Source organism: Bombus pascuorum, chromosome 5, assembly GCF_905332965.1.
Source record: "Bombus pascuorum chromosome 5, iyBomPasc1.1, whole genome shotgun sequence".
In the NCBI taxonomy this organism is placed as follows: domain Eukaryota; kingdom Metazoa; phylum Arthropoda; class Insecta; order Hymenoptera; family Apidae; genus Bombus; species Bombus pascuorum.
The window spans coordinates 11,467,712-11,485,503 of record NC_083492.1 but is presented as its reverse complement, the minus strand read 5'-3'; the positions used below and the strand labels follow the sequence as shown (position 1 = coordinate 11,485,503).

The following is a 17,792-nucleotide window of genomic DNA, read 5'->3' as shown; positions in this document are numbered from 1 at the left end:
CAGTTGGTATGTTTGTCAAACTACGAATAAAATGAAGGAAGTTCTTCTAAATTGATGGAGAGACTATCGCGTTCAATTAATTGCGATTAATTATTGCGATCAATTGTAGTAACAATATTTTTTATTTAATCGCAATTAAAAACGAATCGCTTATCTAACCGTGATATACCATTAAAAGATTTTAAACAAAAACTTTATACGTTACTCAACGTATGCTTTTTCCCCGTGATCTTTATACGTACGCAGTTTTATTCGTTAAATTAGATTGTGGATACCGTTCATTCAAAATGTTGTCTTTGAAGTCTTTCGTCATTTACTTTCAATATTTTGTGTTCGACGCCGGAACCGTAAGATATCGTACCGGCTCCAAAAGAGATTCCTTTCTAAAAAAGGAGGGTCTGAAATACCCTCGAGGGCGATTATTCAGTAGGCGAAAAAGGACAATTCCGGACAATAAGTGGAAACGAATTTCGTTGGTCGAATAGAATCTGGCGATGATACTGGTCAACCAGGCTAGAATCCTTTTAAGAGGCAGCTCGCCGAAATTCCGGTATCGTAGTTGCGTTAGATGAATTCGTTACCGAACTTTGCTCTATCCTTTCCACGAGCTCGAGTATACGTGTACACCTATGTAGATATATATACTCGTATACAGCCAGAGGGCAATCGAAACACGCTATAAAAGAGCGACGAAGTGACAAATTAATTAAGCTCTTTTGCTCGTTTTATATTTTAATGCAGTGATTACGCGTGACACCCATGCCACGATTCGCTCTGCCTGGTAATTGCACGTTGTGCGAAAGAGTAACAAAATTAATTAACGGCTTGATACTGAAAAAAGGTGGGAGGCCAGAGATAAATTAATAAAATAAAAAGATGAAAAAGGAGAAGGACGATGGGAAGGAGAAGGTTAATCAAAAAGGAGACATCATGTGGGTCTCGAAACAGAATTAACGTCTAACCTGGACTAACGAGTTTTCATGGTTGATATTCTAGTTGTATTGATCATTTTGTTTTTGTTCTGCCACGGCAGACTGATTATTCTGTATGAAAAGCTTTCGTGTCGTTCCTTTTAGATGAATTAATAATGCTCGATAGAAATCGTGAAAAGTTTTTAAGTAGATGGATAAACTTCTTAACTGTCTTCGTGGGAAGTATTAAAAGAACATAGGTATAAGTCGTGCAATTAGACCTTCTCTGCTAATGTTCCGATCAATACAGTAGTCGTTAACAGACTCGTAAACAGCACAGTTGATTCGTATAAGCGAGCTGCAAACACGCACCTCTTCAGTCTTTCTATCATTTTTTAAACGGAGGTGGTATATAAAGGTCGTTTTTAAAAAGGAAAACGAAAAAGTTTGTGCGTGGTATCAAAGTTATACCGAGGATATTTTAGGAATAAATAGTATGTATATATAATAGATATTGTGATTATTATTATTATTACGGATATTATATATTATTACCCTTGGAAGATTTACAATTATCTAATTTAAGAACAGTGTCAATTTTTCAAAATGTGTCGCATTATTATCCCAAAGTTTGAGATTATTGCGCGTTATATATAAAATTCTAGAATCTGAAGAAAATCACCTTAGCAAGTCCTTTCGTAACATGACCTGTCGAATTAAAGTATTTTTGAAATTAGTATAAATTAGCAGGTGATTCGATTGAGAAAATGATCTCAAACTTTTGGCCTTAATATGTGTTATCTCAAATGGACAAAAAGTGATATAATAATTTGTTCGAAATGAAATGGAAAAGTTATAAAGATCTATGGAAAAGATGTAGATACGTGATATGTAAAATAAATGTGATAATCGACTACATTCAAACGTGTTGCTTTAACGTTTCTTTCGTTTGGTGTGCTTCCAGGAGACGTCATCATTGACTGCTGAGCCGCAAGAGACGAAAAATCAGCTGGTATGTCAAATAATCAGCTGGTTGACTCCTGTCTGTAAGTGTCTTTCTCTCCTCGAGCTCTCCGCCGAGAGACTCGTAACCGATTAATACCTCTATTTCTCTCACTATATCTCTTGATCTATGTATCTCTTTCCATTCGTTTCAATAAGAAGCCGGTGATCGTAAAATGAACTCTGCTTTTCCCCCTCTCTTTTACACGGCTAGTGCAAGACGTAACTCGGCCAATTGGCAAAACTCGTTTCCCGGTAATAGCTAGGAACAAAAAGACTCGACTATCTCTTTCGTCTATCCTGCTGTCGTTCCATTAGTTTGGCCCATTTTTCCTGGCGCCTCAGATAGAAAAAAAAAAAAAAAAAAAAAAAAAAAAAGAAATAGAAGAGAAGAAAAGGTAATACATACGAGGCCTGGGAATCATGGGGAATCAATGATGAAAAAGACAGTTACAAGATATCTAACTCGAGGTTGCACCCTAGGAAGCACGTAGTTTCAGCACCCAAATTAATCAGACCAAAATTATTAATGTCAGGCTGGTGAATCGTCGAATCGTCGAGAGACAGGAGCACAATATAACGCACACTGAGATCACACAGAGGTGACTAACATGACCTAACCGAGGTTAGTCATTCTGACCGCGTTTATCTACGATGATCGCCGTTGATCGACGTTCCTATTGGATTAAGTTACACTTTGGCGAAGTTTTTACTTAATAACAATTAACTCTAGACTCTTGTCTCCTCCAAAATGTCTCAAATGACTTGTTCAGACTTTCGAAACATTTGATTTACTCTTGAGCAATTTTATCACCTGTACTGCAACTGTATCATGTACACAGAATTCATCTGTCTAATCCACTAAGATGGTTGCCACGAAATTTTGAGAAAATTCGTGGCTCATTCGTGAAAGATATTGAGTTAGAGATATAAAGTTGTCAGAATGAGCAACGTCGGTGGCACGAACACGTGTTCGTTTGCATTTACTTAGCATGATTCAGAGCGATGTGTGACAAAAACGCGAGAAGAGTAGTTTGGCGTAGTTAGGCGTGTATTTGAATGTTTTTCTTTGTACTTCGATCTCCCTTTTCTTTTTGTTAGTCTGCCTATTTGATTTCAGCGTGTTATTTTTTTATCGAAGTGCATGAGTTATTTATTATCTTTTTTGCAACCATTGTTTTACAAAATATCATATAAACGCGTACGATTCACATCGAAATTTTTTCAATGTTCTTTCATTTTCGTGGTAATTCGATTTGGTAGTTTTGTTCGACGATCGTAGATCAGAATGTAATCGGTCTCGTTGTATTTTTCCAGACGCGTTCTCCAGGAGAAGGGCCCCGACATGCCGCAATACACGTAAGTTATCGAACTTACGCGAATAAATCGTCGATTGTTCCCGATTGCACGATGGGACGAGCGACTCTAATTGATCATTATTGCGAACGTTTTGCAGCGGACAGAGTGATGCAGATTACCACGGAAGTAACGGCCAGGCGGACACCCATTCGTTGCATTCGTCTCATTTGTCTGTCCAAGAGGATCCATTACTTATCCGCAGCCATAAGCAGCAAACTACTCAACAAGTGAGATCCGTTTCCAGTTTTAGCAACGGTCTAATTTGCTGAGCAACGATTTCCTTTTACTCTTAACGATTGTTCCCTTCGAAGCCATGCTCTCGTTATTCTCAGTACCCGAGTACGTTGTGCGCTTGTTGCCATTACTCTCAATATTCTTCGAGTTATCGAAGTTCTCAGTTCTCTTTGAAATTGCAGTGACTGATTGTCGGTGTTCTCAAAGTTCTGACAATTCCTAGATTTCTTATTATTCTTAGCGTACTGCGAGTTCTCAAAGTTTTAAAAAGATGTCAATGTTCGTTATTCGCATATTTTTCAGTTCGTTATCAGCATTTTTACTGTTTGTTACATTATTTTTCAGAACTTGGATTCCCGTGTTTTTTCGGTGTTCTCACATTCTCGGAATCCTCAAAATCACTTCTCTTGCAAATCGTGATACTCGTTTCCGGTACTTTTAACATTTTCAGAAATCATAATTCAATTATAGTTAACATTTTGAGAATGTTCAATCCTATTATACCGAACATTTTCAGAATTCTAGATGTTCTTACCATTCCAAGTATCCTGATTGTTCTCAGCATTCCTAGCATCCCCAGCATTCTTGGCGGTCTCATTCTTTCTATAAACTGTTGAAATTTTCCCAGGTGACAAACGTGTCGAAGGTTGTTCGCGAGGTATCACACATGGAGCCAGATCCAGGCGCAGTGAGTTACATGTCAGTTCCATTGATGTCTCAGGATTATCAGCACGCGGACCGGCGATACCCGGCGGACTCGTACATGGTCGGTTTTGAACATTACGAGCCGTACCTCGGTTATCCACCACAGCCAGGGTATCCGGGTCCGCATGGTATCTACATGCCACGCTCGCATTCTCCTCACAGTCCTCATAGTCCTTCTGAGCACAGTCGTGCCTCGCCTCCGCATGGTAAGCAATCGGTTATTTTTATCCGTCTCACATGGTCTCGTCATTGTTACGAAAGTTACTCAGAACCGCGGAAAACAATAGAATAAACGAAGATCTAACACTTTACGTCTAAGATGCATCTTTTATTTTTCTTAAAGAATACCTACGTAAGGCGGCACCGTATGTGGAAGGCGGTTACAACGACATCGATCCAGGTTTGAATCCCGCGTTGCAAGATCATTATCGTATTACTCCTAGTCCTGGTGGTCCCGGAGATCAATATGGTATGTTCGTTATCGAAACGGGAAGATACCGGATAGCTCATAGATAGCTCATAATCCGCATTTTTTTTTCTTCGAGGCTTTGTCGCATCATTGTCGTTTCTTCTTGATCGAAAGGAATTATTTTTTTTTTTTTTGTGCGCAACGTTGACCTAGACAGCTGTGTAATGAGATATTCAGCTATCATGTTGCAGCGGGCCACGGCTATTTGTCTGATCGTGCACGGGGCACAGCATAATTCACTTTAATTATCTCTATGCCTGACATTCGTTGTTATTTTGTGTTCTCTCTAGATCAAATCAGCAACTCTTGGAATATGGATGACTCTGGCGAACCCTCTCAGCATCCTCATGGTAGGGTCACATCAATAATTTATTTAACTCATTCTCTCTGCCTTTCTCTTTCTATTCTTCTCTCTCTTTTTCCCTTTGTCGACTTCCTTTCTCTTCTTGCCTCTTTCACTCTTGTTAAACTTCATCTGACCGCGTTTATCGTCGTTGAGTCTCTTTAACGTCGCGAGTCCATATTCCACTGTTTCAAACCACGCTACTACCATCGCACAGATAATGCGAGTGAATTATGCGTTTCAACTATACGAGTACACTAGTGACACGTTAACTGGCCGGGATTTTCATTCGTTAACTGACCATCTCTTGATGTCCCTAGCGGTTATGAAAACTGATTTCTTGGAACTAATGTTGAAAAATAGACACATATGTCAGGTAATCATGTGAATTCAATGGAAACATCTAGGATTTCTAGAAATATATTGGAGCGAAGGAAAAGAAGGCAACCCAGAAATCAAATCTGTGATCTGCAGCTAGAAAGCTAGAATTCCAAGCTCGCCACTCGATCTTTTAATTTAGTAGTGTAGCCCGCGAAAGAACTATCGCCAAGCAAACTATCAAATATGGTATTCATCAAATCATCGAATTTAAAATGTAACATTCATGATATAATATTTACATATACTATAAACTACTGATAAAGGGATAGCTATCTTCTAAATCTTCCATTCTGAATTCTTTGTGATTTTAATACATTGTCAAGCCGTTGATTTTTCTTATTTGACTATGAAAGTCCCAACCCTGCAATAGTTCCTCTATACCTGATCAGTGATCAGATAAGATTCGGGCCCACGGGCCAGTTAATGGAATACTGCAGTACAACGTTAGATCAATCTAGCGGAAGCTCTGCATATCGTCGAATCGTAATCAACCTCGTGTGGCATCCCATTTTTTCAGACGAGAATAAAGTGGCTTACGGTTACGTGTCTCCGTCCCCTTATGGACCTGTTGGATACGGCCCTGGCGTCGGGGTAGGTCCAGTCGCAGTTCCTAGCGATGTGCCCGGTTACGACGAAGGCCATCCGGTCCCACTCACCTCTGGAGTTCCTCCGGGAATGTTTGACGACGAGGTTCATCTTCAACGGCTACAATCTCGACATCCGGTGGTGCCCGGCATGGCTAGTCCATTGGACGATGATCAAAAGTCTATGAGATGGCGAGATCCGAACTTGTCGGAGGTGATCGGCTTCCTGAGTAATCCGAACAACATCATCAAGGCGAACGCTGCCGCGTATCTGCAGCATCTATGCTACATGGACGATCCAAATAAGCAGAAGACGCGAAGTCTAGGTGGAATACCACCGTTAGTGCAATTATTGGATCACGATAATCCAGACGTGTATAGGAACGCATGTGGCGCGCTGCGGAATTTGTCTTACGGTAGACAGAACGACGAAAATAAGAGGGCTATCAAGAACGCTGGCGGTGTTCCGGCCTTGATCAATTTATTACGTAGGACGTCTGACGCGGACGTGAAGGAACTGGTGACGGGGGTTCTTTGGAATTTATCCTCGTGCGAGGTGGGTAGACGTGTATGGTATATTTGATAGAATTGTAAGATTGTACGAATATATTTAACTCAACACTTTTTAGCCTAATCGACGATAACGTTATGTAAACAAAGATAGAATTAATTTACTGATTTAATAGTAGAATATACTGTCGAAGTTGGCTATTAAACCTTTGGACAACCTAAATAGTATATGTATAAATAGATTATAGACTATTATACACGTATTTACATTTTCATTCTTCCAGGACCTTAAGAAATCCATCATCGATGATGGCGTAACGATGGTGGTGAACAACATAATTATCCCGCACAGTGGCTGGGATCCAAGCTCTTCCAGTGGCGAGACATGCTGGTCGACCGTGTTCAGAAACGCATCTGGCGTCTTAAGAAACGTCTCTAGCGCTGGCGAGTATGCGAGGAAGAAACTGCGCGAGTGCGAAGGTTTGGTCGACGCCCTTCTTTACGTAGTACGATCCGCCATCGAGAAGTCGAACATCGGGAACAAGATCGTTGAGAACTGTGTGTGTATTCTGCGGAACCTGAGTTATCGGTGTCAGGAGGTGGAGGATCCAAACTACGACAAACATCCGATTCAGTCGACTGTTCAGAACAGGGTAGCTGCTCCAGTCAAAGGTGAGGTTTTGTCGATGACTCTCGTGAGGATACTCCTGCATTTCGAGAATGACACGAGTGTATCCTTCCCCCGTGCCATGGTAAACACACGGGTTCCCTCAATGGGCATGTGGTGACACGCATGCAGCCGAATTGTGTGTGCGCTGATGATAAGCGGATCAACAAACGGAAAAGAAGGACGAGCGGGTGTAATTTTGTGTCGTTTTATTGAATCGATTCTGTATATACGAGCGGTATGGTGACGCTAAAATTGCAGCAGACCATCGTGGTACAGTGTATTGCAAAAGCAATGTAATGCAGAGCTTAATAGTTATGGAGTATTCTGAATTTCTAATTTTGCAATTTATCAGCAATTTGTGAAGCTTTAGGTATTGCGTGCTTTTTGTAAACATAGTTTTGATGATTTGATGATTTGTGTCAAATAAAAGGTAGATTAATAAAGGTTTGTGGATCATCGATAAGTGGTAAAATTGAAAATGTATAATTCGTAAAGTACTTTGTGACCTGGATAAAATTTAAAAATTTAGATGGTCATTCTTAGCTTTGTCACGAGTTTTAAAGCCATTTCACAGCATAAAATTCTTCTATTGTTCAAGCATGTTGTTTCAAGCATCGAGACTTAACATTGCCTTGCTTTTGTATGATTCTGTACTTACACGGAGTAGGCTAAATTGACGTACGATGAAAATTAGTTCTCCGAAAAGTAGGATCGATAGTCCCTTAGTAATAGTTTTACATGAAGTTGATCGAGTTGTTACGGAGAAAACGGAGCATTTGAAAACATACATCCGCTTGGCAACACAGTATTGTACAGTAAACCAGTCGCATATTAATGATATATTGCACGTTTCAGATTCTATCGAGTGTGAAACGTGCAAGGTAGTAATTAGGAGTCGTAGTTGACCCCGTATACTTTCTTAAGTCTATCAAAATGATATATTCCACATCTGTGTACACTGAACATTCGTTGTAGTGCTTACGTCTCTGTTGATATACCGCTTACACATTTGATCCAACATAATTGCGTGTATTCGTGATAATGATGGAACGATGTCTTTGCGAGACGACGATACCCTAACTAGCAATAGCACATATTACCAGTCGATTAGTATGTATCTCTTTGCAACTACACTAATCTTTGTGTTCCCTTCGGTGTTATGATTTCTCTCTTGTTTCTCATGAGCCTTGTATCGCAAATTCTTCTTTCGTACGAGATCCCACTACTACAAGAGACAAGAAGCAAAAAAGAAAAAAGAGCAAAGAAAAAAAGAAAAAAAAAGACAGCTTTATATCCTTTCTAGTTTAGCATGGATTAAAAATGTGTTTCAATCTTTTTAGCATACAGTTTATGTCAAGGTAAGACATTTTATTTCTTTCATCGAACGAATCCGAATAGTCAGTGCATGCCAAGCTTCTCAACGGTTACTTTAGTTGTTCACACGACAATTTTTTTTATCATGAATCTACCGACAACTTATGGACCGGTTCGCTATCGTTGGCAAACAAGCCACGTGATCGACGTTGCAATCATTGTTCTAATATTGATTCCGTCGATTAGGCCACGTACTCTACCGGATGAATATTTTGTTCGATAAACAAAGCGAATCTTGTCGTTACATTGCACAAAATTCATACATAATTCGCGTAAATAGAGAACACCAACAATACGTAGAGCGAAGAGTGAACATGTGTAAAATATTGCTGTGCTTTGAAGCGTTACGATTAATCGTCTTTACAGTGCTCGGATTAATTTCATCAGCAGTTCGTGTACATCAAGCGTTAACAGTGCATCCCCTCCGTGCATCTTGCGTACGCCTGTTTCTATGATTGGCTGGTTGCAATTGTTCTGTCAACACGTTGTTTGCGATGTTCCAGGCATTGGTGTAGTTCTCTGATAAAGTAGTGCCAATACACTGAAAATAATTCACATAATCTCTATTAAAACATTATAAAAGCATTATACTTAACCCTGCTGTGGTTCACAAATATTTTATGTTTCAGCCTCGCTTTAGTTTCAACCAAAAAAAAAAAAAAAAAAGATTTTTAATACTTTGATCACGATCCTTTCCTGTAATTAATGTCAATTTCAAATTACTGTGCCTTAGGTGAAAATTTGGGTTGCTTTGGCGGCAGCAAGAAGAAGAAGGATGGTCAACCAGTGCAAAAAGAAACGACCGCATCTCGCACTACCAGCCCTAGAACGGAACCCGTCAGAGGAATGGAGCTACTCTGGCAACCAGAAGTGGTACAATCTTATTTGAAATTGCTGCAGACATGCTCAAATCCGGAGACTCTTGAGGCGGCGGCTGGGGCGCTTCAGAACCTCGCAGCCTGCTACTGGCAGCCAAGTATTGAAATTCGCGCGGCTGTGAGGAAGGAGAAGGGACTTCCCATTTTGGTGGAGTTGTTGCGGATGGAGGTACAGTATTATTCGGGGAATGTAGTGCGGTGGAATTGATGAATATATTGGGTAGAATTTTTATGAAATAAATACATAGATAGACATTTTAAATAGGGCTGGGTACACTTGAGTAGAGGAATATAAAGAAATAGAAAAATGGGAGGGTAGAAAGGTTTAATTGATTTTCATATTTTTAAAATTTGTATCAATTAAATTATTTTTGTAATATTACCATTAACATTTTTACGCGAGTAATTAAATTTACTTTGCTGGGTAATCAAACAATCTGAAAAATACCTGCACTGGTTCTATGAAAATTTGATGATAGAATGTTTTAAAAAATGTTATTTCTGGTCGTCCATTTTAGGTGGACCGCGTAGTTTGTGCTGTAGCCACAGCTCTAAGAAATCTAGCGATAGACCAGCGTAACAAGGAGCTGATCGGGAAATACGCGATGCGTGATCTCATCCAGAAGTTACCTTCAGGAAATAACCAGCATGATCAAGGAACAAGTGACGATACAATCGCCGCCGTTCTCGCCACATTGAACGAAGTGATCAAGAAAAACGCCGAGTTCTCGCGATCTCTGTTGGATGCTGGCGGTGTCGACAGATTGATGAACATTACTAGGCAACGCCAGAAATATACGCCTCGTGTTCTTAAATTTGCAGGCAAGAATAAGTCAATTTCTGTTCTAAATTTCTGCAAACAAATTATAAGTACGTATTTTGTGAACTTTCCTAAGAAGAACTAAATATCGGTTAATTTGTAGGACAAGTTTTGTTCACAATGTGGCAGCACCAAGAGCTGAGAGACGTTTACAAGAAGCACGGCTGGAAAGAGCAAGATTTCGTCACGAAAACGGTAGCAGCGCGGAATTCAGGGCCTAATTCACCTAACAATGCCAATAGGTAACCACTCGTTAATCGACAATCAATAATCATTTGCTTTCAAGTTATAATCATTTCTTCCTTTTAAGACCAACCGATGTTTTATTTTTGTCGTTTCTGTTCCCGGACTCTGCGTTTAACTTTTATGTGTATGTTTTCCCCATTCAATTCTACTTTGTTAGATAATTTCGGTTAAGCAGAGTCCATATTTTCACGATTTTTTTGAACTCTTCGACCCTCCGTTGAATATAGCTATGATTGTAGCACCCTAAACCGACCAATGGCGAGTCAAGGGAGCACCAGATACGAGGACAGAACGATTCAGAGAGCGAACATGAATTCGAATAACGTCGGTCGACCCACTATATATCAGCCTGTAAGTAACAACAACTAATGGTACTGTGTGACGAGCACTTAGACTCCGCTGGCGTTTAGACTAAGCGCTATCTTCCTCACGATTACTCGAAAGTGTAAGAAAGTCCGTTTCTGGAGAAACGCGGACGGTCGTTGGTCCGGCTCCGGTTTTCGTGACATTTTATTACATTGTCACTTTTGTTTGATTCGCAGTTACCACAGTTTTTTGTTTGCAAGCGTTTAAAAATGAGATAAACAAAGAGACACGCTCAATAAGAGTTTTAAGAACGAACGATGAGCTTTGTAAGATGAAAGTACAGATTCAAACATAAAGACCCAGTAGCAAAACGTGATTCCTTTCGAGTCAAGTCTTCCCCTTATCGATAAGTTTGCCGCTGCGTTTCACTCTTCAATGGAAAGAAAGAAAGAGAGAGGAAGAGAGGGAGAAAGAAAGGCAGACAGAGAGACAGACAGAGAGACAGACAGACAGACAGATAGACAGACAGAAAGACAGGGGCAAGCAAGCAATAGATTCTACACACCCTGTTAGTTTTTGTTTTTAGAAGTTTGATCAAACGAAGAAGGATTTTACTTCATTGTACACAAATCGATTTCGTTGTTTTTTTTGTTATCTGTTTTATTATTATTATATATATACATATATTTGCGAGAAAGACGAGGCATTTCCTTGTACGAAATGCTAGAGCACACTTAGGCGAAGGATAATTATACGCAGAACTATTATTTATACGATATTTATCCGCTTACACGGAGATCAACAAGAGGAAAATAAAAAAAACGATCGTCATTGTAACGAGAGCGGAAAATTACGAGAAGAAAGAGGGCGGTAAAATAAAAAATAGAAGCGACAACCTCACACAGTTGTGATACAAAAAAGAGAAAGCAGCTACTTAATGAACATTTATCATAAGTGTATAAACTAAGTCAATTAACGAGTACCAATTATATTCATCGTGTTTCATGCTATATGAAACCAGCATTATTCGTATAATGTATACAGTATTACGATAGAGAGAAAAGGGTCGCCCTAACGGCGGTCTCCCATAAAACAGTCCATGGAATTATCAAGTATCTAGCATTTTTATATAATAATCGACCGATATACTTACGTAACGCGAACAAAACGTGATCAAAACGCGTTGTTATCGCCGCGCTTCCGAGAGAGGATTTACGTCGTGTGCGAAACACGTGATAACGAACGTGCATATTGCAAGTTCAAATGCAATTGCGTACATTTTAATGTAAAGTTTCGTTCGTTTATCCGTTCGACGTCGTGAATGCTTCTTCGAATCGTCCGTTACACTCATTACGGTTTTTCTTTCAACGAATCTTTGACATTTGGTATCTTTTCAACTTTTTATACTTACGGTGAAGAAGAATTATAACAAGGAGAATTTTTCGATTCGATTTTACGCAAGGGACAACGATTCGTTTATAACTCATTGTTCCGATTTACTTAGCTATAATTCGTGATTTCATTTATTAGCGACTATGTAACGATACAGAAGAACCTTGTTCTTCTAGAGATACTCTATTATTTATGTCCGTATAGCGTAATAGGAAGAAATATACATACAGAAAAGTTAAACCGTCGGTTTATTAGTGTTGAAGTTTGTCTCGCATTATTCTACGATTGTATAATAGATTAGTTATTGCAGGACCAAGTACTTGACATTATCCAACGATTAGGGAGCGCATTCAGCCATTACAACAAGTTGTGTAAATCCAACGAAATCAGTTAAACCAATGTCTTTCCAAAATTCAACCGATAATCGCCCTATCAATCGAACTAAAACAAAATAGAAGAAGCGCACAAAATATTTACGCGAAGAGGCTGATCCGCTGCCTAATTGACAGTGATTAGTGCGATTACCGTAGTAGCGCGACAGTATACACTAGTTCTATGAGATTCCATTATGAGAAAATCTGTTTCTATAGAGGACTTAATTTTGACTCGTTGACCCAGATGATACAGAGTCTATCTCCGATATAGAATAAGAATAATGTTTAAAAAAGAAAAAAAAGAATGCAACAAGTAATCTACGTGTATACATGGAGAGTTCGGTTTCGACTAAAACCACGATTCCATTTTTGTAGTTCGAACAAGCAGGGTAACGTTAATGAAAGCACAAAAATCATTACCGCGGATTCTTTTTTTTTTTTTTTTTTTTTTTTTTTGGATAAACAACACTGTTTGTTTAATATCACCGAAATGCAGCGTGTTTAACGATCAACTATTAATGTAAAAAAGAGGTTTTCTTTTTCTTCTTTTTATATATATAAACGCGAACTCGCGTAGACAGACACACTCATTAAGCGACTTTTATCATATGAGAGAAAAGCTAAGCGCACTTCGAAGCATGATTTATAGTGACACATTGACTATTGCACGAACTTATTTATAATCTATTTATATCCAAATTAATCGAGCATAATAAAAGAGTATCTGACAGTAACCATCGTGTCGCTGTTGTTATATTTTTTGTCATAATACGATTGTTTAGGAGCTTTGGAATTGTGTTCCCGTTTTCTTGATTTTTGATAGATATGGTTGCATAGGTAATATTATTTACGATTGATTTATTGTAAGATACGAGTCGGTGTTTTTAAAGGCTTACCTTGTCATTTTACAAGTAGAAAAATGAGGCGCAATATGCCCTTGAAGATGTAAGAAGCTGTAAAATTAATTATATTTTAACCTTTTCGCTATTAAATCAGTTAACTGTTCGCGATCCTACATCGAGTTCAACTTAATTTAATAAAAATATTAATATGTGTACGTTGTTTGTTATAGAAATTTGTATAATTAAGAAAATGAAAGAAAAGTTAAGAGTAGCTTTCGAAATAGTTTATCCATCGAATACGGTCTAGTTAGAGTTAGAATAAAATGTTGAATTCACATTGGACCGCAAAGTTAAGTTATGGCTATCGTTGGATGTATCTGTCCACAGTAACCTGTCGAAATTCCGTATATACAATAGCAAGTATTTGTTCGCGGGTTGTGTTAATCAACCATCTGCAACCTAAAAATCGGTGTAACGACTAGTAGTTCCTTCTACCATAATAGCGAAAGGGTTAACCTTCCAAAAATAAACAAAATGCAAAGGAATCGAAATGAAAAGTAAAATAAAATCGAGGTAACAGAAAGGACGAAGCAAGAAGGGGTACGAAATAAAAAAAGATCCACCGGGCCCGTTTCCCCGAGCGACGTGACAGCCCACTCCAGACCGATCCACCCCCGGCTACCCTCCGAGCCAGGGCTCTAAACTAACCGTTGGCTTGTGTGTGTGTTGCAGCAACCGAAACCCGGTGAGCCGCTCTACGCGCAAGTTAACTTGGAGAAGAAAAAGAAGCGGCAGTATGAGCTGGGGGTGGGACAGGCGCAGGGTCAGGGCCCGGTCGTCGGCTCGGGAGTGGGCGTCGCGGCCGGTGCACCTACGGCTGGCCAGTGGGTAGCCGACGGTGTTGGTGTTCCCGATGGCTCGGCCGCCACCGCAACAGTAAACGTTCCACCGAATTCGACTGCCGCCTCAGCCGGCGATTCCTGGGTATAACAGGGTGTCCATGGTCCAGCCGCCGTCCAGGGGGCTGTCATCCTTCCCCCGAGGCTGCTGTACGCATAGAAGACGATTTCACGACTCCCAATTGCGGGAATCATTGAAAGATGGACGAGGACTCTGTGTCTGAAACGTAAAAGGAGAAACAAAGGAAATAGTAGAAATTAATCTTGCCGTTTTTTTGCTGGATGATGGATAGAGAAGACTGGACAGGGCATTGAGGACAAGGATGGATGATAGGATTCTTGGTTTTGTATTTTCGGTTAGGTCGTTACTGCACTGAGAATGATACGTGTTGTTGGAAGATACGATGTATATTGGAGGGAACCGGAAGACTGAGGACAAGAAGGGTATAGAGGTGTTAGTGGCTGAGACACGGAAGCCTCTTAAATAAGCTTCCATGGAAGTTTAGATCACCGAGTATCTGCTTAAGACGGTCTTACCAAGAAACGAATATATAACAATTGAAAAAGAAATATAAAAAAGAATTCGCACTCCGCACCCCACGTTATCGATGTATACTAGACACGGAAAGCGACTTGTCCGACCACATCCGCAGCAGTAGTCGCACTAATGGCTCTAAACCTTCATTGCACAATTCTAAATTAATATATACACTATATATATAAGTATATATATAAATATTATATATATATACATGTATATGTATATTTTAAGGCGGTATCCTTGGAGAAAGGAGGCGAGGCCGTCGCTATAAATATAGGAGGGTATAAAGATGAATGAATATATATATATAAATATATATAAATATAAATATATCATATAGGTATATCATACACGTTAACTGCTACACCAACACACACACACACACACACATGCGTTAGGAGGGCGTATCGATTAAGCTACGTTATTGTATTATGTAAACTTCTGAGGCTGTGGGTGTGGCATGTAACGAGGATACCGAATATTTGCGAGTTGCACTTTGTTTTTTTGTTCTCCGAGTTTTCCAATCGGTTCGATCGTGCGAAACAGAGAGTGCATGGAAAAGAAACGAAAAGAATGCGAGCGAGTGTGTAAACTAGCATGATACTTTCGTTTGCGTGCCGATATAAAAATGTCCACTCGTAAACGTAACAGCGTAAGGAAGAATAAGAAAATGGGGGAAAAGGAGGGAAAAGTGGAGGAATGAGCACCTTTGTCGAGAACCACGTTGCCAATAGATGAGATCGATTGGATCCCATCGTGCAAAAGATCTGTTCTCGTTCTCGAGGATGGCTGCTCGGTTGAAACGCGAAGAAAAGAATAAAAAGCTAAGACGAAAGAGATAGAAATGAATTACTCGTTGGTCCTCTAGACACACGATTATCAAGGTTCTTCGCTATTACGTTTCGTCATATTCTAATGTATTGCTGTCGTGTAAATGGTTGAAACGAAAAAAAGATAAGAAAAGATAAAAGAAATTAGATCGAGACCAAGTGAACGAGAAAGAATCGACGAAATGGGGGATTAAAGAAAGAAAGGGTGCGAATGAGCAGAGAGAGGAAATATGTGATGTTCAATGTTATCGAATGTTTGACAGAGATGACTATTGATAGCCGATATACATATTATATATATATAGATATATATACATATATATTATATGTATACAAATAAATATATCCTTGTTCTATTTCTTAAATAATGTTATTATGACAGTTGAAAAAAATCGATTGTGTTCGCGATTATAGCTACTGAGAGAAAGTATAATACCAACGCGGGGACAGAAGAATAATAATTCTCCCTCGTCGATTCATAATTATATATATACACACACACACATATATGTGTTTGTGTATGTGTGTGTATATATAAATGCTTCGTGCAGTATGCACGTCACGATCGACTAAATAAGTAAATAAGTAAATAAATAAAAAGGGAAAAAAAAAGGAAAAAGATCATCGATCTCGTCGATCGTCTCGCATAACCGGTCCAAACGTTCGTTCATCCTCCAAGCGTACTTTTTCGATATCTATCAACCGCGTAGTCGTTCATAACAGCCTAACTTTTGTACATATTCATCCTTCATATTCAGGCGAATTTATTCGCTTTTTTTCTCATTAATCGAACGAACGACGAGATCGAATTAAGGACAAACGAGCGAATTAACGATGGTGACCATAGAAAACTGGTTCCAACGATCGTCGACGTGCCACCGGAAGCAGAAGCTGTATCGCCGTTACCCTGCAAGATATCAGTCGCGTCAGGATCGACCCTCCTCGAGAAGGGATCGGGCGAAAGCTCGTGCGATCGTTTCTGTTACGATGAAAGAACGATCTGTAACATCATTAATAATATCGTAACAATGTTTTGACATTTCGATAAAATTTCACGAACTATATATCATATACTATTTATACAAGCGCTTCCGAACGAATGCCGTCAATGCACCCGTTGCGCGGAATATCCACAGTCGTAAGTGGGTCGTCACGATATTCTATCGCCTATGGGTATTCGATTTACGATCGGATGGGATCCTCGCGTTAATTACGATCAAATATGCCGATACACCGTCTTTTATGTCTGGCCACTGTTTGTTGCGCTATTGTTACGATGATTCATAACACGATTTCGAACAGAAACGAGCGCGCGATCGCGATCAATATCGAGATAGCGAGACGATAATGTGTAACAAACCGCGCCTCTTCACGAATCGAGAGGTACCCTTCGAGCTTATCGTTCGGACTGCTAGCAGATCATCTACGCGCGCGAATTTGCCGCGAAACCTCTTAGAGGACCTTGGACCATTCCGCTCAATGTGACACACACGGCTCTGATAAATTTCTGTCCTTTTCTCACTCGTGTCTTCGACGAATTTCGATTCTGAAGTTTTCTGAAATTCGAATCGAGGATGATGTTTTGCGTATCCTCGATGACTTTGCAAAGTTTGGAATTGACATCGTAGTTCGAGATCTTTGCTGAAATTTCAGCAAGTTTTAGACGTTGATGATTGATCTTGGGACCTTTTTCCACTCTTCTTTTTGTACGAAGGCATTTCTTGAGAAATTTCACACGATCGAGATTAAATATTGAGAAATACGTTTCGATATTTCGCCTATCTAAGGAAGAGTTCGAATTGAATTTGACGATGGAAAGACGAGTCGAGGAAAGGACGATAGAACAAATTAATGGCGATCCTCTTCGACGATTCGAAAGATCCTTGTTGAAGTCTGGTGGATTAATTGTTACATCGTCGGAGGATTGACAGAGCCGCCACCATTGACTCGAACGAACCGAAATTTTGATATCCGCTTTTCATTGTTTTCGTGTACCAACGTTTCTAATTTTCTACGAGAATTAACGAGCAAGAGAGAATTGTCGCAGGGAGACGGAAGATTTTTGTAAATGTAGTCTGTGGAGCGACGTGCTCGCAGAAAAAAGAAAAAAATGAAAAAACGA

At 39.6% G+C, this 17,792-nt stretch overlaps 1 protein-coding gene across 11 annotated transcripts in view; it reads left to right on the top strand.

Annotated features, from left to right (window-relative positions):
* The window catches only part of LOC132906721 (catenin delta-2), a 48,418-nt gene extending 30,626 nt beyond the window's left edge, over positions 1-17,792 (top strand). Inside the window, exons 1-16 of one of the 11 annotated variants that reach the window (XM_060959151.1) lie at positions 1,216-1,405; positions 1,876-1,957; positions 2,450-2,515; positions 3,231-3,272; positions 3,370-3,499; positions 4,135-4,417; positions 4,555-4,680; positions 4,971-5,030; positions 5,922-6,544; positions 6,783-7,170; positions 8,509-8,526; positions 9,276-9,589; positions 9,939-10,242; positions 10,344-10,482; positions 10,714-10,837; positions 14,133-17,792. In XM_060959151.1, coding sequence (XP_060815134.1) covers positions 1,926-1,957; positions 2,450-2,515; positions 3,231-3,272; positions 3,370-3,499; positions 4,135-4,417; positions 4,555-4,680; positions 4,971-5,030; positions 5,922-6,544; positions 6,783-7,170; positions 8,509-8,526; positions 9,276-9,589; positions 9,939-10,242; positions 10,344-10,482; positions 10,714-10,837; positions 14,133-14,390 — 2,907 coding nt within the window. In that variant the 5' untranslated portion in view covers positions 1,216-1,405; positions 1,876-1,925 and the 3' untranslated portion in view covers positions 14,391-17,792. Of the gene's footprint in view, positions 1-1,215; positions 1,406-1,875; positions 1,958-2,449; positions 2,516-3,230; positions 3,273-3,369; positions 3,500-4,134; positions 4,418-4,554; positions 4,681-4,970; positions 5,031-5,921; positions 6,545-6,782; positions 7,171-8,508; positions 8,527-9,275; positions 9,590-9,938; positions 10,243-10,343; positions 10,483-10,713; positions 10,838-14,132 lie in introns of those variants that run through there. The other 10 variants (XM_060959160.1, XM_060959150.1, XM_060959159.1 and 7 more) reach the window with 10 other exon arrangements.